Source organism: Anomaloglossus baeobatrachus, chromosome 6 (assembly GCF_048569485.1).
Source record: "Anomaloglossus baeobatrachus isolate aAnoBae1 chromosome 6, aAnoBae1.hap1, whole genome shotgun sequence".
NCBI classification, from domain to species: domain Eukaryota; kingdom Metazoa; phylum Chordata; class Amphibia; order Anura; family Aromobatidae; genus Anomaloglossus; species Anomaloglossus baeobatrachus.
In genome coordinates this window covers 260317215-260342257 of record NC_134358.1, presented here as the reverse complement: position 1 = coordinate 260342257, position 25043 = coordinate 260317215, and the positions used below count along the sequence as shown (strand labels likewise).

The 25043-nt window shown below is 40.9% G+C and overlaps 1 protein-coding gene across 3 annotated transcripts in view; it reads right to left on the bottom strand.

Moving 5' to 3' along the window:
• LOC142243191 (MARVEL domain-containing protein 3-like) overlaps positions 1–25043 on the bottom strand; it is a 91486-nt gene that overhangs the window by 42711 nt on the left and 23732 nt on the right. The window contains exons 2-4 of one of the 3 annotated variants that reach the window (XM_075314831.1): positions 23383–23619; positions 22279–22454; positions 9957–10821 (exon numbers count right to left, since the gene is read on the bottom strand). In XM_075314831.1, coding sequence (XP_075170946.1) covers positions 10115–10821; positions 22279–22454; positions 23383–23522 — 1023 coding nt within the window. In that variant the 5' untranslated portion in view covers positions 23523–23619 and the 3' untranslated portion in view covers positions 9957–10114. Of the gene's footprint in view, positions 1–9956; positions 10822–22278; positions 22455–23382; positions 23620–25043 lie in introns of those variants that run through there. The other 2 variants (XM_075314832.1, XM_075314833.1) reach the window with 2 other exon arrangements.

Genomic DNA, 25043 nt, shown 5'->3' with positions numbered 1-25043 from the left:
TCTTCAGCCCATGATAACACTTTTTATTCTTTTATGGTGGCAGTCCACGTTTTAATGCATATTAATTAAATGTTATGTTTTAGGAGTTTTTTGTCTCTTTTTACATTACCCCAATTGCTATTTACTGCTCTCTTGCCAAGGGGGACGTTAATTAGGTTATTGCTATTTCCACTATTTTCGTTATTGCAGTGATTGAAATAAGGAGAACTTCAAACACATAGGTTAAAAACAGTTTCATAAAACAGAACATAACCATACAAATTACAAAAAGAGAATAAAGCTGCTTGGGGATATAGATTTGAAATCAATTTAAAAAATAAATATCCATACAATGGCTACAATACAATGCAATATTGACATATACACACATAGCTTACACATGCAGGAGGTAATAAGGGCATGAAAATACTATATCAGTGAAAATATTGAGGTCAGGCAAATACACTTGTTCTAAATTTTAGCTAAAGCATATTAAACACAAATATACTTAAAGGCAATATGTCAGTAGGATCAACCCTCATAAGCCGTCTATATGGGCATGTAGGTCATAGGAAGCTGAATAACTTGATACTGTGATATCTGTGATCTGATGACTTGCTCACGAGAAATCCACGTATTATTTTTAGTGATGAGCGAGTACTAAAAAGCTCGGGTGCTCGAAGCTCGGGCCGAGCCTCCCAAGATACTCGTGTACTCGGGCCGAGCAACGAGCCCAATGTTATCCTATGGGAGACCCGAGTATTTTTGTGAAATGACCCCCCGGCAGCATGGAGAAACCCTAAAAATGTCACAAAAGTCTCAGAAGAGTGCTCAAATGACATGGCAACAGCATGGGGAAGACCCCTTGAAGCATTTATCACTGAAAAGTCACAGCTGTGAACAATTTTGTCCGCGTTTTACGCCATTTTTACGGACTCACCAGAAAACCTTCCAAAATGACCCCAAAATGATTTTTCATGGCGGAAATGTTAAGGGCACATACCCAATAGTGAGATAGAGCTGGTGTATGTTACTTTTTGAGATTAATACATGAAAGATTTTACGTGAAAACATTGTGTGGCACTCCGATGTCCCTGAGAAGAGACGTACATGAAGGCCTCTTGAGTCTAATGTGCCCATTTTGAGGAAGTGAGTCTTTGTAGTATTTTCCTTTGCCAGGGCAGCCAAAAATTGGGAGGCTCCACATTGTCCCTGGATAGAGACGTGCATGATGGCCTGTAAACCTGAAGTGCCCATTGTAAGGAAGTGGGTCTATTGTAGTATAGCCCTTAGGCAGGGCAGCCAAAAATTGGGAGGCTCCACGTTGTCCCTGGGTAGAGACGTGCATGAGGGCCTCAAAACATTAAGTGTCCATTGTCAGGAAGTGGGTGTATTATAGTATAGCCCTTAGGCAGGGCAGCCAAAAATTGGGAGGCTCCACGTTGTCCCTGGGTAGAGACGTGCATGAGGGCCTCAAAACATTGTTCCCATTGCAAAGGAGCGGGTCTCCTGTCGTTGTAATGTCCATTCTGCAAAGAATGGGCGAAAAAATTTACCACTGGGGGTATACCTGAAACAAAGGCCTAAGTATTGCAATTTGTAACGGTCATCATCATGGTGGCGCATGAGGAGAAGGAGGAGCAGTCCAGCGATTATCCAAAGTCCAGAAGTGTGTACCCATGGGTGAGTGGAGGTACATGGCAAACTTTAAATTCCGCTCTCATTTGCTGGTGGTGTGGTGAAGTCTGGCCCAATCCAACCCTTGTTCATCTTGATCAGAGTCAGCCTGTCAGCATTTTCAGTTGACAGGCGGGTGCGTTTATCTGTAATGATTCCACCTGCGGCACTAAAAACACGCTCTGACAAAACGCTAGCAGCAGGGCAGGCCAGGACTTCCAAGGCGTAGAGAGCCAATTCATGCCACGTGTCCAGCTTGGATACCCAATAATTGTAAGGCACAGAGGAATGTCGGAGTACAGTTGTTCGATCTGCAAGGTACTCCTTCAGCATCTGGGCAAACTTAGGATTTCTTGTGGCACTACCCCGCACCTCAGGGGCTGTGGTACGTGAGGGGCTGAGAAAACTGTCCCACATCTTAAAGACTGTTCCCCTACCTCTGGCGGATTGGACTTGTGCCTCTCTCGGCTGTACGCCTCGGTTGTCCACTGATTCCTGACCTATGCCGCTAGCGTTTTGTGAGGGGAATGCTTTGCCTACTTCCGTGACTATGGCCTTCCGGAACTGCTGCATTTTGGTTGACCTCTCCTCCACAGGAATAAGAGACAAAAAGTTCTCCTTGTAGCGTGGGTCTAACAGTGTTACCAACCAGTAATGATTGTCGGCCAAGATGTTCTTAACGCGAGGGTCACGAGACAGGCAGCTTACCATAAAGTCAGCCATGTGCGCCAGACTCTTAACAGCCAGGACTTCAGTAGCCTGACCAACAAGATGACTGAACATGCTGTCCTCCTCCTCCTCCTCATCTACCCTGTCCTCTGGCCAGCCACGCTGAACCGAGGATATGACTGGTGTGCATGTCATATCCTCAATTTGGCCGGAGAGTTGCTCCATGTCTTCATCCTCCTCCTCGTCATAGTCCTCCACTGCACGTTGTGATGAGACGAGGCTGGGCTGTGTGTTGTCACCCACACCCACTACTGTTTCTTGCTGCAACTCATCGCGCTCCGCCTGCAATGCATCATGTTTGTTTTTCAGCAGAGACCGTTTTAGAAGGCAGAGTAGCGGTATGGTGACGCTAATAATGGCGTCATCACCACTCACCATCTTGGTGGAGTCCTCAAAGTTTTGGAGGATGGTACATAGGTCTGACATCCATCTCCACTCCTCAGGTGTTATGTGTGGAGTTTGACCCATTTCCCGACGGCTTAGGTGATGCAGGTACTCAACAACTGCCCTCTTCTGCTCACATATCCTGACCAACATGTGCAGAGTTGAATTCCAACGCGTGGGGACATCACACACCAGTCTGTGAGCCGGAAGATGCAAACTGCGCTGAAAGCCGGCAAGGCCGGCTGAAGCAGTAGGTGACTTTCGAAAATGTGCAGACAGGTGGCGAACTTTTACCAGCAGATCAGACAGCTCTGGGTATGACTTTAGAAACCGCTGAACCACGAGGTTGAGCACATGGGCCACGCATGGAACATGTGTCAGCTGGCCTCGCCTCAAAGCCGCCACCAGGTTCCGGCCATTGTCACACACGACCTTTCCTGGCTTTAGGTTCAGAGGTGTGAGCCAGTGATCTGCCTGCTGTTTCAGAGCTGTCCACAGCTCTTCTGCATTGTGGGGTTTGTCACCTATGCAGATTAGCTTCAGCACAGCCTGTTGCCGCTTCGCCGAGGCAGTGCTGCAGTGCTTCCAGCTTGTGACTGGTGTGGAGGGTACAGTGGATGAGGATGCGCAGGAGGAGGAGGAGGCTGAAGAGCATGACATTCCGGAGCTGTAGAGTGTGGGTGAAACACTGACTGAGGTAGGGCCTGCAAACCTTGGTGTGGGAAGGACGTGTTCCGTCCCTCGCTCAGACTGGGTCCCAGCTTCCACAATATTAACCCAGTGTGCCGTCAACGAGATGTAGCGGCCTTGCCCACAAGCACTTGTCCACGTGTCTGTGGTTAGGTGGACCTTGGGTGAAACAGCGTTGTTCAGGGCACGTGTGATGTTTTGTGACACGTGGTTATGCAACGCGGGGACGGCACACCGGGAGAAATAGTGGTGGCTGGGGACCGAGTAACGTGGGACAGCTGCCGCCATCAGGTCACGGAATGCTTCTGTCTCCACCAGCCTAAAAGGCAACATTTCCAGCGCAAGCAGTCGCGAAATGTTAGCATTTAGAACTGTGGCATGTGGGGTGTTGGCAGTGTATTTGCGCCTGCGTTCAAAGGTTTGCTGAATGGATAACTGAACGCTGCGCTGGGACAAGGACGTGCTTGATGATGGTGTTCTTTCTGCGTAGGCAACTGCAGGTGCAGGAGTGGAGGAGGCTTGTTCGCAGGCAGCATGGACAGGGGATTGGCTCGCATGCACAACCAGCGAAGACGTAGCAGTGACATCAGCAAGCACTGCTCCTCGACTCTGTTGTACTTCCCACAAAGTCGGGTGCTTGGCTGACATGTGCCTGATCATGCTGGTGGTGGTCAGGCTGCTAGTTTTGGTACCCCTGCTGATGCTGGCACGGCAGGTGTTGCAAATGGCCTTTTTTGAATCATCTGGATCCAACTTAAAAAACTGCCAGACTCGGGAAGACCTAACATTTGTACAGGCACCTTGTGTCGTCATGTTGTTCCGGGGAACGGTTGCCTGACTTCTGCCTGGGGCCACCACCCTGCTTCTTACTGCCTGTTGTGATGCTACGCCTCCCTCCCCCTGTGCACTGCTGTCCTCGCTCTGCATATCCTCCTGCCAGGTTGGGTCAGTTACTGGATCATCCACCACGTCGTCTTCCTCTTCCGCACCCTGCTCCTCCTCCTGACTTCCTGACAATTGTGTCTCATCATCGTCCACCACTTGTTGAGACACGTTGCCAACTTCGTGAGAACGTGGCTGCTCAAATATTTGGCCATCTGTACAGACGATCTCCTCATGACCCACTTCAATATGAGCTGGCGAGAGGCCAGAATGTGTGAATGGAAACGTGAACAGCTCTTCCGAGTGTCCAAGTGTGGGATCATTAATGTCCGAGGAGGACGTGTACTCAGCCTGGTGGTAGGAAGGAGGATCAGGTTCAGAAATGTGTGGTGCAGTATCACGGCTACTGACACTTGACCGTGTGGAAGACAGAGTGTTTGTGGTGGTGCCAATCTGACTGGAAGCATTATCTGCTATCCAACTAACAACCTGTTGACACTGGTCTTGGTTCAAGAGCGGTGTACTGCTGCGGTCCCCAAGAATTTGGGACAGGACGTGCGAGCGACTAGATGTGGCCCTTTGTTGTGGCGAAATTAGAGCTTGCCCACGACCTCGGCCTCTGCCTGCACCACCATCACGTCCACTTCCTTGTTCCTTGCCAATGCCCTTGCGCATTTTGCAATGCTGTGCACTGCTGACGTGTATATTCACTACTTGTGCATTATATCAAAGTTTGTGGAAATTGCACACAAGTGCACCTGTACGCTGCCACCAACAGGCACACACGTGCGGTTTTAAAAACCAAGCACGGACGCAATAAGAACCTAACAGGTTTTTTTGGGGAGCGACAATTACAGACAAGTCAGACACTATCTGGACTGTTTTACACTGTGTACACTAGCCCCAGATATGATGAAGGCTGGTATACGGTCACCACTACCCTGCCTGCCTGCCTGCCTGTTTACTGGTACAATAGTCCTGACAAGGACTCTTCTGGTCACTAGCCTGTATTCAGACCTGGCTATACCCTGCCTGTATATAGCAACAATAGTCCTGAGAAGGACTCTGCTACTGTACTCCGACCTGGCTATACCCTGCCTGCCTGTATACAACTAGAATAGTCCTGAGAAGGACTTTTGGTCACACTGTTTGCAGCCCTGCAACTGAAAAAGCTATAAAGGGCCGCAAAGCTTTCCCTGAATCAGCGACACTCTCCCTGCACTGACTGTCTGGATAGCTGTGAGCAGAGCACAGCGCGCCGGCCGGTATAAAGGCTCGGTCACGCTGTGCAGGCCGGCCAATCACTGCAATTCCACAACTAACAGGGCTGTGGCATTGCAGTGGTCTGCCAGCCAATCCCTGCATGAGGGCTGGCTCTCAAAAGAGCGCCAACATGCAGAAATGAAGACCACGAGTACAGCATGAGTATCGCGAGATTACTCGGTCCCCGCCGAGCAGCCCGAGTACAGCGATACTCGTGCGAGTACCGAGTAGTTACAAGCATGCTCGCTCATCACTAATTATTTTATTTTATTTTTTTTTTTAAATATGTATATAAAATGTTAAGATCTCTGGGTGGGACAAAGATCTTTCCAAGAGTCTGCTTCCAGATCTCTAGAGACAATCTCATACAGACCCTCACTGCATGGGTGACGTTAGACATCTTTGCAGTGTTCTGTTCTGAGCATCACTAGGCTTTCTTCACATTTCCGTGTTTCAGTACATGTGGCCCCCTTTTTTCATAGATATCACACATACCCATTACATTCTATTTGGTTGCAAGTGAAAAGGTTTTGGTACCATGTTAGCCAGTTGAAAAATTATTGAATGTTCTCAGTCAGAGGAACAATTTGGTTGCTCACATGTTCATGTTTTCACACGTATCGTGTGTCCATGTGAAGCACAAGGAGACATGTCTGTTTTTTTTTTTTTTCTAGCAGCACGGATAACAAGGGACAATAAACATCTATGGTTCCATGGAAAAGCTTTGTAATATTATTTCCTTTAGCCAAACCGGAAAAACACTGATGACACACGAATGGAAAACAATGTTGACACATGGATGACACACGGATGGAAAACACTGATTACATGGATGACAAATGGATGGAAAACAATGACGATGCAGTGATGACATTCGGATGGAAAACACTAATGACACACTGATGATAAGGATGGAAAACACTGATGATACACGGATGACAAGGATGGAAAACACTGATGATACACGGATGGAAAACAATGTTGACACATGGATGACACACAGATGGAAAACACTGATGACACGGATGATACATGGATGGAAAACAATGATGACACACGGATGGAAAACATTGTGGACATATGGATGAAACATGGATGGAAAACACTGAGGACACATGGATGAAAATCACTGATGACACATGGATGACACACTGATAGAAAAAACGGATGGCACACGAATGGAAAGCACTGATGACACATGGATGACACTGATAGAAAACAATGTTGACACATGGATGACACACAAACGTTTTTTTCTACGCAAGTGTGAAGGGGGCCTTAAAATAAGCTCTGGAGGCAGACTCTTGGTATCTGTTCCACACAGAAATATTTCACTTCATTTACATAGCAAGAAAAACAAGGATTACTCTGCAATAAGTCAACAGATAGGAAATATTATTGTATCAGATATTTTAACCCATGTAAATGGCTGAAAAGGGTTGATTCTACTGACAGATTTGCTTTAAAAGAGCTGGTCCATGATTGGTTCGCTCAGTTAGCAAAACCATCTACTCTACTGACACTAAGTTAGAAAAGCTAATTAAAATGAACCTACATTCTTTGAATCCAGCTCTTTCTGCTAGCTTATAATAACAATGTTGCATTGTGTTATGTATGGTCTTTGCATACTATGAGAGCAAAGTGCATGGAGATCCATGGCACAATATAGCTTTGGAAATATCCTAGAAAACAATGAACGCTCTGTTTCACCGCTGGAAATTCCTTGGACTGGTTTGTTTCTTATATGTGATGGGTGTATTGTTACACTGGGCTGCTCATCCTCTTCTTATGCAAAAAGTGGAACTTGTAAGTGTCATTTTCAAAATCTGGTGAAGACAATATTATTACTTGTTTTACTAATACCTGTGTGCCAACATTTGTGACATAAAATGAAGATGATTTAAAGGGAACCTGTCACCAGGATTTTCTCTTATAAGCTGCGGCCACGACCAGTGAGCCCTTATATACAGCATTCCAGAATACTGTATATAAAAGAGCCCAGGCCACTGTGTATAACATAAAAGCACCATAATTATATTCACCTAGGGGACAGTTCTGTCCTATGGGTGTCTCTGCTCTCTGTTCGGCACCTCCTCCATCTTGTGCGATCGCCGTTCTATTTCCATACTCCATGTGGATGACGCGTCCTACATCATCCACACAGAGGACACCATTGTGCTCCTGTGCAGGCGTACTTTGATCTCCCCTGTGGAGGTCAGATCAAAGTACTGTAGTGCACATGACTGGGTGGTCTTTGTATTTTCCTCGCGCCTTTTCATTACTTTGCCCTGCCCTCAGCAAAGAAGAACAAAGTGCGCATGCGCAGGACCGCAATAGAGGCCTTCTGTGTGGATGACGTAGGATGCATCATCCGAGGCTTGGAAGAAGGACAGCAATCACAGAAGATGGAAGAGGTGCTGGACCAAGAGCAGCGACACCCATCGGACCAGACCGCCCTCAGGTGAGTATTATAAAAGGTGTTTTTTACAGTCTACAGAATTCTACAATGCTGTATTTAAGGGCTCACTAGTGGTGACCACAGCTCATAAGGGAAAAACCTGGTGACAGGTTCCCTTTAAATGGGCAGCACTGTGGCTCAGTGGTTAGCACTGCAGCCTTGCAGCGCTGGGGTCCTGTGCTCAAGTACCACCAAGGACAACATCTACAAGGAGTTTGTATGTTCTCCCCATGTTTGCGTGGATTTCCTCCGGGTTCTCCGGTTTCCTCCCACACTCCAAAAAACCCAAACCATACTGATAGGGAATTTAGATTGTGAGTTCCAATGGGGACAGTGTTGCCAATGTATGTAAAGCGCTGTGGAATTAATAGCACTATATAAATTAATAAATATTATACTATTATTATTAAAGGGGACCTGTTTGTGCTCTTCACATTTAACTTAATACAAAATTAGTATTTTTAATTAAAATTTCCAGCTCATCTTTTAAAACTCTGGACCGTGCCAAACTTATATTATTCCTATTAGAAATCTATGAATAAATTGACATCTGGGCGCTACTGTTTCTCATTTCATAGGGGTGTTTCCCAATAAAGGTTTATACTGTCAGCACTGATTGGACAGTGTGAGACACACCCCCAAACTGCTAACACCCAGGTGTAAATTTATATATTTTTAGTAGAAATAATAAAGGACAACACTGTATAGAGTTCTAAGAATAGATCCTCCAGAATTGTGATATTATGGAGAATACAAATATTTCACAAACAGACATGTCAGGAGTTGCTGACAGATCATCATCATCATTTATCATTTATTCATTTATATAGCGCTATTAATTCTACAGCGCTTTACATACATCAAAGACAGATCATGTTTAATGCAAAAAATAAAGAGTTCTGATGATGCCAAGTTTAAGGAAGCATTACAACTTACAACAATACAGGGATTCGTAATGTTCCCTTGCTTTACTCATTCAAACATATACAGTGGAGCCTTGGATTAGGAGTAACTTGGATTGAGAGCGTTTTGCAAGACAAGCAAAGCTTTCTAAAAATGTGTAACTTGGTTGAAGAGCAATGCTTTGCAATAAGAGCAAATGCTCACCGTACACACTTCCGGTTCTGTCCTTTTACCATGTTCTGACCCACTCTGGAGGAAAATTTCTGTACATATGTACAGTATACCATTGTACAGTACAGTATATACTATACAGCATGTCTATCAATCTGCATTTGTGGATACAGTATTGTTCTTTCTTACTGATAACCAGTACAGCACATTGCTTGTACTGTACGTCCCGCACACAAACAATTCTGTTGTAAGCTAATGTGCAGTTAAACGTGCAATTTAATTTGCTTCATATTCTTTTACTGTACTGTACAGTATTTTGTATTAGTGTACTGTAATAGTTTTATATGAATACTGTACATTATTTTGTATTACTGTAATAAGTATGTATAAATGCAGTAAATATTTTTGGGTTGTGGAACGAATTGTCTGCATTTCAATTATTTCCTATGGGAAAATTCGCTTTGATATAAGAGTAACTTGGTTTAAGAGCACACTCCCAGAACCAATTATGCTCGTAATCCAAGGTTCCACTGCATATTAAATTAAAAAAAGAAACTAAATATTTGTTGACATTAGTGTCATGATGAGATTTATTCTCAGATCAGTTTTATGATGGAGTCGGTCAGGTTTTTTGAGGCGGAGGAGGCTATGGTAATAATAGCATTGCAGACTATGATATACAGTGCTTTTTGTTCAAAAGCAATTTGAACACAAAGAATAGAGGTGGTGTGTGAACAAAGCCCAAGGTCAATTTGTGATAAACTGAAAAACTGATGCAAATTGCTCACTAGACATATAATTTACGTTATAGCCATGAATATCATTATGTTTTTGTTATTTTAATACATTTATGCTAAATGTCTATGGCAGTTATATGTATGGCTAATTTAAGTGCCTAAGAAGTTGACGTAAATCATATACAATTTGTAAAAAATTGAGGTATTCAGTGCAGTAACTAAAATAGAAGGGATACGTAGGCTAAATGAAGAGTCCACTGGAAGTGTTCTCTCTTGTTTTATTACTCTCACTTGTGAGCTTTTGCAATTCTAGCTCTTTTAGTTGTTCTGTTTGGTTATTAGACTCAGGGATTGGGGGATTGGTATTTGGGTTAATCTTAATGTCTCTCAATAGGAGTCCAACAACCACTGCACTAGAAATGTACAGCCCAACCAGTATCACAGCAAATACGCACACTGCCATCTCTGTGCCCATGATATCACAGGTCACAGAGTTATAACCGCGCCGGTTGTAGAGAGACTCTCGTTGCTTGCACACCTCTGTAGCATTGATCTGTTTGATAAAGTGAATATATAGTGCAACACATATTATATACGTAAGTGCAGAAAATACATTAAACACTTCCTCGATCAACAAAAGCTTCCTGTTTTGGTCAGTGCCAGACATGCAACTGGCTGCCAGGCATGACAGTGTGAGAGTCAGTAGGAGAAGACTAATGGCAGCGGCAGCATAAATAGTGGGAAGCTTCATTCGGTTGTATTGCACATCTAACTGTGTCACCTGATCCACTTCATCCCCCAAAAATCCACTCATGCTATAGCCCATGCTGTAATAAGTAGCACTGCCAAATCCCCCAAGGCTTGAAAAGCCGGCTGATGCACTTTGAGTGGCAGAGGCACAGATCAAGACCAGCAGGCTTATGAGAATCTCCACCAGCTGCAAGAGACCTGTGAAAAGCCAGAGCAATGGAGCCAATTAAAGCTGGAATTCACAGGGAAAACACAAAGAAATGCTAAAGAAAATAAAATAAAGCTATCAGTGTATTCGCTAAATGGTCAAATTTACAAAATCATATTGTAAAACTTACATTGCCAACGTGTGGCCAAACCACGCTTTCATATAGCAACCAATGGCCATACAATTTTGCATGCAATGCCTTGTTCACCTGAAGAATGATGCACCCATTGGCCATCACATGCAGGTTTAGTTTCTATTATATGTATTAAATACATTGGAACCGCAAATGTTTACAATAACAATGAGCTCAAAGTTCTTTGTGTGAATGGAGCTGTAGTGCACATGTGAATACCGCTTCCTTCACATATATGGTGTAGGACAGTAGAAGAGCACATGCATGACTACTGCTCCCATAGACAGAGAATGGCGCTGTGATCATACATGCACACTACCCCTCCATTTCTCAGGGAACTTTGCCCCCACCCATACTAATGACACGTCATTTTCTCACTAGTCAATAGTATTGAGAGGATCCTCGTGAGCTCAGACAAAAATAGTCAATAGTATTGAAAGAATGCTAGACAGACCTACAACGCTCAAACATGTATTACCTATTTGTCACAACGACTAGAAATGTAGTTGTAAAACCCCTGAATGAAATGAAAAATCTCATTATTTTTTCATTTTATTGAGCCCTCACATAATTATTGATGTTACACAGTTTTATATTCCAATATTGAATTCTTCCTTTTCCATATACGAGTACTGCCAAAATATTCAACACCAAGCACTTGGTCGATTTTATAATTCAAGTAAAGCCATGTCTGTAATACAGATTAAATTGATTCCTTTGATAAAGAAATCCACTTTGTTGTTCTTCTTTAATCAACATTTAAAGTTTTCCGCTAATTAGATTTTCGTGTACAGGGGCCGGACTGTACTCTGGGTCTTCTCCTCCCTGTCTGGGATTCCCCTGCCCATTGGCCAGTCAGTACTCTGAGTCTTCTCCCTGTCTGTGATCTCTTGACCCCTCTGCATGGCACTGGTCTGTGAATGACAGGTCACTGCTGAAATTTCATACAAAAGAGGCAGATCATTCACAGACCAGAGGCAGACAGAGGGGCCGGGGAATCACAGACAGGGAGGAGAAGATCTAGTGTACAGTCTGGCCCCTATGCACCAAAATCTAATTAGCAGAAAATTTTAAATGGTGATTAAAGAAGAGGAACAAAATGGATTTCTTAGCGATGTCTTTACATTACAAAATTGTGCTGACAGGTTCCCTTTAATATGTTCCATTATAACATATTATTACATAAAGGGGTTTTGTGGGATATTAATTTACTTGAGCCAAGGCTTTTATAGGTATAAAATAAGCACAGCCGATATTCACCCTCCCAGTGTCCAGCACTGGCCTTTTGCCACTGCTCTGGTGTTTATAGCAGTATTTCCCAAACGCCAGTAGTCACTACTACAACTGATCATGTTTTCACAGTTCCTTCGTATTGCACAAGTAATAGAATTTTTATCAAAGCGTTAGAAATTGTCTTAGGTTCTCTGACCTGGGCAATACTAATGAAATCATGAAAACATGATCTGTAGGAGGGCCATGAGGACAGGTGTTCAGATAACACTACTTTATAGGATGCAACAGTGACATAATAACTACTGCACACATCACCGCTGCAGCCAGTCACTGAACTCAGTGACTCGGGATTTTTATCTCACCTTTACAATCATCCTGAACATCACTTAATTCCATGTGCTGTCCAAATAAGGCACCCACTTTTCAGTTAAACTTACTAATTTGTTGTTCTAAGTCGAGCCCCCTTATGTTCTAATTTACTGGTATGCTTTATAGGCATTAATTTTTGGCTCCATCACTTAGCTCTACTGCCTGGCCCCAATGTCTAGTCATTTTTTGGGCCAAACATCTGGACACAGGTAGTATGTTTGCCTCTGGAACGGTGTATGATTTCACATATTTGTATGCTTGTAAGGGTAAGGCTCTGTTCACATAATCGCCTTTTTTCCATTGTTCTAAAATCCAACATGCATGATAAAAAAATTGTTTAAAAGAACTGAGAGTCCTCAGTGGTTGATACCTTTTAATGGCTAACTGAAAAGATGGTTTAAACAATTTTTTTATCTCTACTGGCTAACACGGTACAAAGATATATTTTACTTGTATCAACATGCATGATAAAACAGTTACCCTCCATAATGATCTATTTCATAGATATTTTAATTTGTTAAATATCCATTTTTAGATTTTAGTAGGTTATAAAATTTCAAATAGCAACTGAAACCTAATAGAAAAGAACTAAAAGTTCAATATATCATTGGTTTTATACTTTTTTTTTCTGGAGTAAAAAGGGTTCTAATAGTGGCTTTATTTTTTATATTTTTGCCTTTTGTTATGTAAGTTAACTTTACTCAGTTTTAACAGTTTTTTCCTAAGATAATGGGCATATTTTGGTTATTAAAATGGTTCAGTTTTATTCATCATTTACAACTTTTTGAAATATGGCAACATTTTTGAGCATCTTTTATGGGGTGCATAACCTGTCAGCTTTTAGTTTTGCATACCTGAAGACTAGTGTGAAACAATTTGAAGCTGATTGAAATGAATTCATTACTTTTTACTCTAAAAAAGATGCAAAAAGCAAAAGACACAAAAATTGGATATTTGAATTTTAAACCAATTAATTACACATTGTGTGTCCATTGGTGTAAAATCGATGAGCTATTATGGACCAGATTAGATCAGATCTTGAAGAATCTTGTATGACTCCGTGGACTTACTATATGATCAATCAGGTTTCTATCCAGGCTGCGGGTATGTTTTTGGCAAGAATAGTGTTTCATAGTATTGAAACCTGTGATGGAAAACATTTAAAAGGGAATCTGTCACCAGGATTTTGACGCCTAATCAGATACCAACTAGTGATGGTCGGACCCGGACTGTAAAAGTCCGGATCCACATGGTTTCAAACGTACCAGAGTGGCAGGCCCAGAATTCTCAAGGAATTCCGGGTATTGATCTGGATCCAACAAATTGGGAAATAAAAAAAAATAAATAAAGAAAAAAGAAAATAAGAGTGAAGCAAGCGCTTCATACTTACAAAGGCTCCGATGCATCTGTAACTGCTTCCGGGACCACTTATTAGCCTCATGCATATGCACTGCTTTCCCCACCCACCGGCAACTGTGATTGGTTACAGTAAGGTGCGCGCCCTGATGCTTCCAATTGCAGACCCTCCCTGTAGGTCTATCGTTCAGTAAAAATAAATAAAAATTGGCATAGGGTCCCCCCTAATCCATACAAGGTCCCACAACGATTCCAGTGCTCCTACATGTAGGTCACTGACTTTACTGAGGTCACCTGAGGTCATGTTACCTGCGGTTTAAGGTGGAGGGCCATAGGAACCTCCAGCTGTGCCCGCAACTTACCAGAGTGATGTCACCGCTGATTGCTCATCTCACTCAGTCTCTGCCTGAAGCTCACAGTGGGCAGTTATGTTTTATGGCACGCACTTGTGAATTCAGATGTAGAAGAGCTGGAATCGTCGTGGGACCTTATGTGGATTACTTGCAGGGGTGTTTTTGGGGTTAATAAATTGGTGAAAGGGGGGGTTGCATTTTATTTCAAATAAAGGATTTTTTTGGTGTTTGTGTTTATTTACTTTCCATTACATAGTAGTCATGGGGGAGTCACATAAATTCCTCCCATTACTAATTTAGGGATTAGTGGTAGCTGTGTATTGCAATTAATCCTTTATTACCCCGATTGCAACTACACCAGGGCAATCAGAAAGAATTGGATTGTTTTTCTTAATCCCGTTAGGTCCACTGGTCCCTGGTATTTGCGAGTCCGCCCATCATTAATACCAACATCATATAGAGATAGATCCTGATTCCAGTGATTTGTCGCTTACAAGGCTGCTTGTTGTTATTTGTATAAAATAAATTTGTATCATTAGATTATCACTAGAAGATTAGTAAACCTACTGCCATGTAGTTCCTTAATGTTCTTGAGTTTTGCATAACCATGTCCCCTCACTGAGAGGGAGGCTGTTTTGTGCCTATGGACAGTGTACACAGTAATCTGACAATCAGTGGTGTGGGAGAGATTATAGAGCTCAGCATTCAGAGAACTGGTAGATCTGCAGCAGAAAAAAATGTGTTTTTATCAAAATGGCAAGTGATATATATCTGGAATCAGGGTCTATGCTTCTACATCATGCTGCTCTCAGATGGGTAGCAAAAACTTGGGGGAGGGGGGGAATTCCCTTTAATACGAGTGGGAACAAATCCTCTATAATGTACAATTAAGGTTCCTGTGTTTTTGGTTTGGCAACTTTGCATACAATATATGAACATACGTTGTAATTATATGAACATAACGACATGTTAAATGTACAGAGCCTTTTGAGGAATATGTCAGGGATCTTAACATGACATTGCAGCATGTCAAATTTTAAAGGTACTTAAAACTTTTCTAGTTAAATTGTGATAACAAATCTAGCATATTGTAGATAAGATTAATGTCTTCCCAAAGATCTTTTGAAAAAAAAAATAATAAATAAATAAAAATGGAGCCTAAAGGTCCAGTCACACTAAGCAACTTACCAGCGATCCCAACAACGATAGGGATCGCTGGTAAGTTGCTAGGAGGTTGCTGGTGAGCTGTCACACTGCGACGCTCCAGCGATCCCACCAGCAACCTGACCTGGCAGGGATCGCTGGAGCGTGGCTACACGAGTTGCTGGTGAGCTCACCAGCAACCAGTGACCAGCCCCCAGTCTCCTAGTTACAGCACACATCAGGTTAATTAACCCGATGTGTGCTGCAGCTAAATGTGCACAGAGCAGGGAGCAGCGCACACTGCTTAGTGCTGGCTCCTTGCTCTCCTAGTTACAGCACACATCGGGTTAATTAACCCGATGTGTCCTGCAGCTACATGTGCACACAGCAGGAGCCGGCAGCACAGGCAGTGAGAGCGGAGGAGTCTGGTATCAAAGGTAAATATCGGGTAACCAAGGACAGGGCTTCTTGGTTACCCGATGTTTACATTAGTTACCAGCCTCAGCAGAAGCTGGCTCCCTGCTCACTGCACATTAGTTGTTGCTGTCTCGCTGTCACACACAGCGATCTGTGCTTCACAGCAGGACAGCAACAACTAAAAAATGGCCCAGGACATTCAGCAACAACCAACGACCTCACAGCAGGGGCCAGGTTGTTGCTGGATGTCACACACAGCAACATCGCTAGCAACGTCACAAAAGTTGTTCGTTACCAGCGATGTTGCTAGCGATGTTGCTTAGTGTGACGGGGCCTTTAGAGAAGATGATGAAAATTAAGATATGTCAAAGGCAAAATAAATCTACCTCCCAATTAAAGCTCTGGGTGAAGACCTCAATTGCGAATCTACTTCATAAATGCCATATCCAGAACTCGTTGTTCCAGAAGTACATAGTTTTCCCAATAGAGGGATTGAAAATTCTCCTTAATGTTCTTTTGTTTCAGAAAGGCTTTCTATAAAGTAAAAAATAAAATCAATGAACTTTACCATAACAATAGAAAGCATAGTTAATGCTTCAGACTTCAGGAACAAAGAAGACTGCAGAAGAGCAGATAGAAATTCGAGATCTCGGATAACAACGTTTGTGTGTTTTATTAACAGTGATAAAACCATCCTCATTTTATCACCATTTGTATATAATTCTGTCTCTATAGTTTTCAATGTGTACCGCAATTAGAGAGCGAAACAATGAAGCAACATTTTAGCTCCATTGTTTTGTAGAGTGGTTGATAACTTGTAAAATGTGTGGTCCCATATTGAAGCAATAAGATAAATGTGTTTTGCGTTGTGTGCACAATGGTTTGGATTCAGTTGTCTTCAGTGGGGTTTTTGCGGTATGTCTACAACACCAGCACAACTCCTGAAACTGTACATTTATTCATTCTGAGAAAATGTAAGAAATGCTTAAATAAAAGAAAGAGACTTAAGACTACAAAGTCAATCCCATTGAATTTACGTCATGGCCAGACACATTTACTCTATATGCCTAATTATTTTCACAAGAACAGCGTGATATATCTTTAAAAGCAAGGTTCTACAACTTCATTTTTTAAGAAACGGAGATCATAAGACAATTGTCAGTAAAAATGTATATTCTTCTACACATCTCTAGCACAAACTCCTCTGGGAAATTAAAAGTAGAGTTTTTATTTATTTTCTTCACATACAGCTAGTGAAAAAAGTATTGAACATGTCACCAATTTTATAAATAAATATAATTTCTAAAGGTGCTATTGACATGAATTTCTCACTAGATGTTGGTAACAACCCATCCAATCCACACAGGCAAAGAAATCAAACCATAGATGTCCCTAATTTATGTGTAAAAATGAGCAATGAGACAGGGGAAAAAAGTATTCAACACGCTTACTGAAACTTATTTAATACTTCGTACAAAAGCCTTTGTTAGTGATAAAAGCTTCAAGATGCCTCCTTTATGGAGAAACTAGTAGCATGAATTGCTCAGGTGTGAATTTGGTCCAATTCTTCCACACAATAACTCTTCAAATCCTGAAGGTTCATTAGGCTTCTTCTATGAACTAACAGCTTTAGTTCCTTCTATAAATTTTCTTTTGAATTCAGGTCAGGTGATTGGCTGGGCCATTCTAGCAGCTTTATTTTCTATCTCTGAAACCAATTTAGAGTTTCCTTGGGATCGTTGTCTTGCTGAAATGTCCACTCTCATTTCATCTTCATCATCCTGGTAGATGGCAGCAATTTTTTTATCAAGAATGTCCATTGTCCATTTATCAAGAATTATCCATTCATCCGTCCTACAATGATATGAAGTTTGCCAATGCCGTATGATGAAAAACAGCCCCAAACCATGATGTTCCCACCTCCAAACTTTGCTGTTAATATGGTATTAAAGGCCTTCAAACATGGCATGTATTATGGCATCCAATAAGTTCAATTTTGATGTCATCTGACCAGGTTATATTCTTCCAGTATTTCACACGCTTGTCTAAACGTTGTTGAACCAACATTAAACGCACTTGAACATGATTTTTGTACAGAAATGGAGTCTTGCATTCTTTTCACTCCTCTGTCTCAAATCTTGCGGGGAACACCTAGTTCATTTCCAGATCATGGCCCTAACAGTGCTCCCTGTAGCCTACAATAGTTTAAAAATTCTATACCCAATGCCATCAGTATGTTTTGCAATAATAAGGTTGTGAAGGTCTTGAGGCAGCTCACTAGTTTTACCCATCATGAGATGTTTCTTGTGTGGCATCTTGGTAATGAGACATCTTTTTATAGGCCATTAGCTGAACCAGTTGATATTATTTTTTCACTAAGTGGCAGGATTGCTTTCTAGATTTCAGCTGGTAAGTAAGAAAAAACCGCGTCCAAATCCAGGGTGAAAAAAATGATCCAAAAGTTTATTCTGCCATGAAAAAAGGGCTGGTCATTCTTTTTAATATAGGTGTTCAATACTTATTTCACTCATTGTATATGTGGGTCAATGGGAAGAAAAGCACAATGGACCTCAAGACCTCCCATCATTTGAAAGGCACAAATAATGTTTAACCAGATGTGTTCCACAAACCCAGGTATCTGCCCAGGTTCTACCTGATAACAATGTCAGCCATCCACACACTTTTTGTTACAAGTGATAACTGTCTGGATAAATTTAGACTTAAACATAAAAGAAACATCTTTGTTTTCTGCTATATATGGGGGATGGTCTACCAAACCCCTTTGGCATTAAATTGTTCATAAATCCCACAGAAAATGTTTGAACCCTAAACATCTATGCTCTATGACAAGCTGTAAGCAACATTATTAAAAAAAAAATAATGTGTTAAGTAGCAATGAGAGAACCTGAGGTTTGATGTTCATTCTGAACACAGACTTTACATAAAAAAAAACAGATTTCAATTAAGAAATCTGGTTCTTCACATAAGCATACCACTCGCTCGGTGCTCAGCCCAATGTGAGACACTTGCAGTGTTTGATTGTCTTGCACTGGGGGTAACAACAGCATGATCAGATATGTGCACCCAAAAAAAAAAAAAGACTGGAAAAACTCCGCCCACCCAAAGTGTTCAGTTTATAGCTGGCTGCATGTGGGCAAAGACCCAAACTGCCCAATTAGTAACTTTCATTGGCATTCAAGTCAAGTCCAGGTACCAAAACTGAACTTTTTCAAAAGTCCGTCTGCACTTACTAAACCAGACTTCCATGGATCCACTCATCTCTAGTCTTACTTTATGAAATATTAGAGAGAAAATTAAAATACTCTTACGTCGACAGCCACATAACCCCATATAGGAATACTTCTTCACGATTCATTGTATTCCCTGCTCCTTTATTACTGACATCGCTTAGCCATAACAATAACACAACTTCATAATTTTGTATCATCCTCCTTGTGCTGCAAAAGACTTATTGAATAGAAGCTCAATCATTTTGAGATCTAAAAAATTTGGAACAGTCATCACATTGAACTCTTTGTACTTTTCATCAAGTAATTCCTGAACAAATTTTTCAGTGTGTCAAAGAGTATCGTCCTGTACTACAGTTAGGAAATACTATTGCCCCTCTCCCCCCTTTCCCCCCCCCCAAAAAAAAGGATCTCTTGCCCATTTTTTCTGCTTCAACTTTAGAAACTAATGTAATATTTATGATATATCCCTCCTCTTAATGGACAAAGTATTCTTCACTTCACCTTTCAGTGGCTTTAATGTTATGGCTGTTGGGGTAGAAATTTAAGAAAGGGGTATAAATAAACCATTTATATATGTGTACATGAATGTAAAGTATTTGTGTGATCTAGAAGTCCAAATACAGAACTTCACACATTGACCAACTCAATATTGTCAAAGCTACCAGTATGGAGAATATGACTGATACATGTTCGGTAGCTCATTGGGTACTGTAAAATATATGTTGTAGTCCGTAAATAAAAATCTTAAATAAACATAACCCAACTTTCATAACCAGCCTCATATGCATTTAGCTTGCAGTCTACCATGATCAATGTCTTAATATTTTGTCAGGCCACTTCTATCCCATACCCATATTTTTTTATTTTTTCCTGAAATGCATTCTTATTTAGACAGTTGAATAGACTGTCACTTTGGACACTCGTCACATTGATCGCCATGAAGGATCAGTGAAACCATGTGTCCAATGAACTATATTGACTTACAAGGTAGTCCGACTGAATTCCTTCAAAGTCATGTGATTTTAAAGTTAAGAATATCAATGCATGCAACACTATTTTTGCATTCAAAAGTGATGGAAACCCCTACTGAATTTGGAAAACATTTATGAAAATAGCATAGTATAAAATGTTCTACTAGATATAGCCACTAAGCTACTTTTATTGAAATTATTAATAAAATAAAGAACCATTACTCCCTATCACAGCAGAAATAAAATATCAGATAATGACTAATCTGTGCTGATGAACTTTCAGAAGACCAAACAAATCTGTTCTGTGATGGATGTCTTTGGTTAGCTAATGAAGACACTGACTTAGGTCGGTATCACACATCCAATATTCACGGTCCAAATACAGCTCTCAAATTGTGAACTGGCGGCAGATCTATTGACCCAAACTCAACAGCGTCATAGTGTACAGTTTATGACTACGAGGTTGTTGAGTTTGTATTAGGGAACCCTCGGCCACTTAGGTCATCATGAGCCATACCTAGATCATCAATGCCATACATGTGAAAACAATATTACACTTAAAATTAAGGGGTAAGTCTAGTAAAAGTATAGGTAAGTAAAAGTAGGAAATTACCTACTGTGTTAGTAAAATAGATCTAAAAGTAGATCTTGCTTTAAAGATTAAGTTCCTCCATACTGGTGTACTTTTGCTTTATAACAATTTATTGCTGTCAACAACATGCTTCAATGGAAGATCATTTATGACAACTCCAGGTATGCCAGGCTGACACTTGAAGGTACTCTAAAAAATGAAGTGTTTATGCCTAAAGTCTCATTATTGACCAGTAATATCATGTATACATCAAACCTACAAAATAGAATTTCCTCACAAATGATGCTATTGATTTAACGATTCTTATGCAAAAACGGAAGAGCGTGAAAAAAATTACTTTGATCAAGGAAAACAAAAATCAGGACTGGTAAAAGAAAATAAAAAAAATGGTAATTTTTTTAGGAACATATCAAGAAAGATAAAAGAAAACAATTGATGGGTGAAAATAAAACAATAGACAGTAATAACCAGAGAACCAACATAGTAATCTTGTGATAATCAAAGGGCAAAAAGAACTCCCCAATATATTATGTCTCCAAATCAGCGGGAACAGAGAGAGGGTTGATTAAGTACCTCACAGAATGAGTAAAGAGTAATAAATAATTACCCAATATGGCAGGCTGAATAGAAGAAAAAAAATAAACATACAGAATTTAAATAGTACTAAGAAAAATGAAATCCTACAGGGCACTCATACATCCAAGTAGCAATATTATAAAAAAGATATACTGTGCAAAAGGTAAATACCTAGGTGCATAGTTAGACTGAATGAGGCCAGGACAGAGATAGAGAGGGGGATACACCGAGTACCTTGACGCATGATTCACCCTGTGGGCTTCGTCAAGAGGCATCGCCAGGAGTATAAGATGTGTGCAATTTATATACCATGGGGGGTTGTAATCGGCAAGTCAACTGCGAAGTGGAGTCACTTTGTACATTGAACCGCCATAACAAGGTGATATATGCAGCAAGGTATTGTTTTAGGAATGACTAATTTTGATTCGGCTTTGATTCAGTTAATTATTTCTTTGTTACACTTTTTACTCACTCACACTATTTTTTTGTGTTTCATGGCCGTCTCTTCCAACAGCTCCAGGGTACTGCTATGGGGGAATCTTGTGTGCCTTTGTATCTAATTTTTTTCTAGGGGCTGTGGGAGAGAGCTGTTGTTCTTAGCACACCTGGCCATGACTGTATTGTCTCCTGGTCTCGCTATATAGATGATTTTTTATTTATATGGCATGGCTCCATATCACAGTTTGAGGACTTTTTGGGTCCCCTTAACAACAATTGCAACATCATACGAACTTGGAAGTACACACTCTCTATGTTCCCTCTGATTTGGAGACCTAATTTATTCGGAGGTTCTTTTTGTCTGTCTCATGATCATGAGATTACCATGTTGTTTCTCTGATTAGTTACTCATAGTGTCTATTGTGTGTTTTTCTCCCATCAATGGTTTCTTTTATCTTGCTTGATATATTGTATAAAATTTACACTTTTATTCTACCGATCCTGATTTTTATTTCACTTGCTGAAACTTTTTTGTCCCATTCGTTGGGAACTTCAGGCAATACCATGTATACAGCCTTGTTCATTAAAATAGTGACTTTCAAAATAATGACATACCTCTTCTTGAGCAAAGATTGGAGCACTTTTCTGAGAAGCTCTGCTTCTGCGAGTGCCGCCTATGACTAGGAGGACTGTACTGTTGGAAAGATCCTTTACTTTGCCTTGAATGATGTTCAGATATGACAGTGGGCGGTCGTGAATGTTGACTTCTTACTGGTGCCTGTGAAGACAATCTGTAGAAAACAAAGTATTGTAAAAAGTTTAGCTACTATTTGGGATCATGAGAAGTTCTTCCACTGTTAAAGTCACACATCTACCCCTTTAACAACAAATGGCTTCATAGTTACCATGCACTGGTGAACAGGAGAAGCACCACTAAAACACAACACCAGTTTTCTTTCCTCCTTTCATATTGTTGTGGCCTTCTCATCCCTCTCTTTTAAAAGGAATTGGTGACTAGGTTTATGCCATCCATATGACAATAGCATGATCTAGGGGCACAGACCCTGATTACAGTGATGTATCACTTACTGGGCTACTTGCTCCAGTTTTCATAATATCAGTGTTTTATCTGCTGCAGACTTACCAGTTCTCTGAATGTTGAGCTCTTTATAACCCCACCCACACCACTGATTAGCAATTGTCTTTGTACATGGTGCATAAGTAGAAAACTGCCAATTTGTGGTAAGGACGGGGTGCTCATGAACGTGAAGGACTAAATGGAGTCAGGTTTTCTTGTCCACTAGTGATAATATCTTGTTGATAAAACACTGATTTTATCAAAACTAAGCAACCTAGCAAGTAGCACAACAGAATCAGAGTTTGTCTCTATATTGTTTTTCTCTCAGATTAGGTGGGAAAACTCCTCTTAATATATACTGCTATAAAGTGCAAATATCCTCTAACTTATGTATTAGAAATTGTAGATTTGTAGGGCCCATTATAGGACTTAAATACTAATACAATACAGCATAATCTAGATGAAACCATGAACCAGGGTTCTTTCCTTACTTTTGAGAATGAAAAGTTTACAAATCCACAAACTTTATGTTAAAATAATGTTTATTAAAATATATGGTCTCCATAGCAACATATTTAAGCAAGATCCTATCCATCTCCATGAATATTACATCTTATTAGTCCAAAAACTCTCAACTCTACCTGTCATGTGATCTTCTGTCTCTCCTTTCTCCATTTCGTTGTCCATTGGAGCTTGGCCGTTCTCTTCTTGGTCCGTCACGGTATGACCTTTGAGAAGGTGGGTTCCTATCACTATGCACATTTCTTTGAGAGTGAGACATTGCAGTTCACAGGAATGCTTGGGTCCAGCACACAGAACAGCAGTCACAATCCCTTCAGTGCTGAGTTGAGAATGACATGTCTTATGAGATACATCTGCTGCACAACAATTAGCAAAAACACAACATATTAATACCATATGTATGGATTGGGTTCACGTCACGTGGTACTTGTAGTATATTTTTCTTTTTCATTAGCTCCATTCTCATAGTTGCAATTAAACTTTTTCTTAGTTATTATGACTTCTAATGATGTGACCTACATAGTAATGATATATATCGCATAAATATGTTACTTATTCCTTAGTCAAATAGATTTTCAGATAATATGCTTCTCTGCGTCTAAAATTAAAACAAGCAATATTTGGAAATGGTCATCTCCAACATCCTATCCCAATATGTAGCAGGTGTAATACTAATTGCAGCAAATACCTCCAATTAGAAATGTAGTATAGTTCTCCTGATATTGCAATGTCTCTTACCTCATGTGCAGGGCATTGCAGCTTAGGTATCCATGGTTATAAATATAAGCAACTATCTAACTGACATGGGGTATGTCATGACAGAACAGGGGCTCCTAAGCTGGCCCTCAGATGCGAGGCATTGCACTGTCCATTATCTCAGAGGTAGGCTTGATAGTAGCCAGCACTGAGCCCCCAGAGTGATCCTGACTCCTGTCCAAGCCCTGATCTTACTCCCTCCCACCCTTGGAGGGTGCTGGAAACAAAGAAACAAAATCCCACCGAAACGACACAGACAGGGGAGAAGGAAAACTTGTAACACTGCACTCATACACAAAGGAGAGACAATTAGTACAGAGGAATATAGAAAAGGGAAATAAGTAAACGCACAACACACCAAGCAAAATAGCAACTACTGATCACCATGGACTGGATAACCACAAAGACTGGGATCACTGGAGCTATGCTGAAGCTATCTTTTGTGATCTCCTAACACACTCACCAGCCTTAAATAGGAAGAGACCAGCTGTGGATGGTAATTAGCAACTTGACTCTCAGAAGAGTTGCACACTGCTCCAAAAAGGATTAACTCCTGCATGGCTGGGTGTAGTGAAAACAACTCAGCCAACGCTAAGCAGAGATGAGCATTTAAGAGAAACCAGATTGCCTGTTGGACTCTGCAATATGAACAGGGTCCAACACTGTTGCTGTAATCTGCGAGTGCGGATCCGGACAGCACATGACACGGTCACTATGAGTGAACGTAACCATGGATACCTAAGCTGCAATGCCCTGCACATGAGGTAAAAGACATGGCTATATCAGAAGAACTATACTATATTTCTAATTGGAGGTACGGTATTTGGTAATATTATTTTTACTATTACACCTACTATAGGATTGGATCTCGGAAATGGGAATACCACTTTAACATACATTTTATTTATAATTTTTGTATTTATTTTTACAAATAAACAAAACAAATGAAAATAAGAAGTATCAGTGACTTTATTGTTTTAATATTTAATAAGCAGAATTGATGATCTATTGGATAAAGTCTATG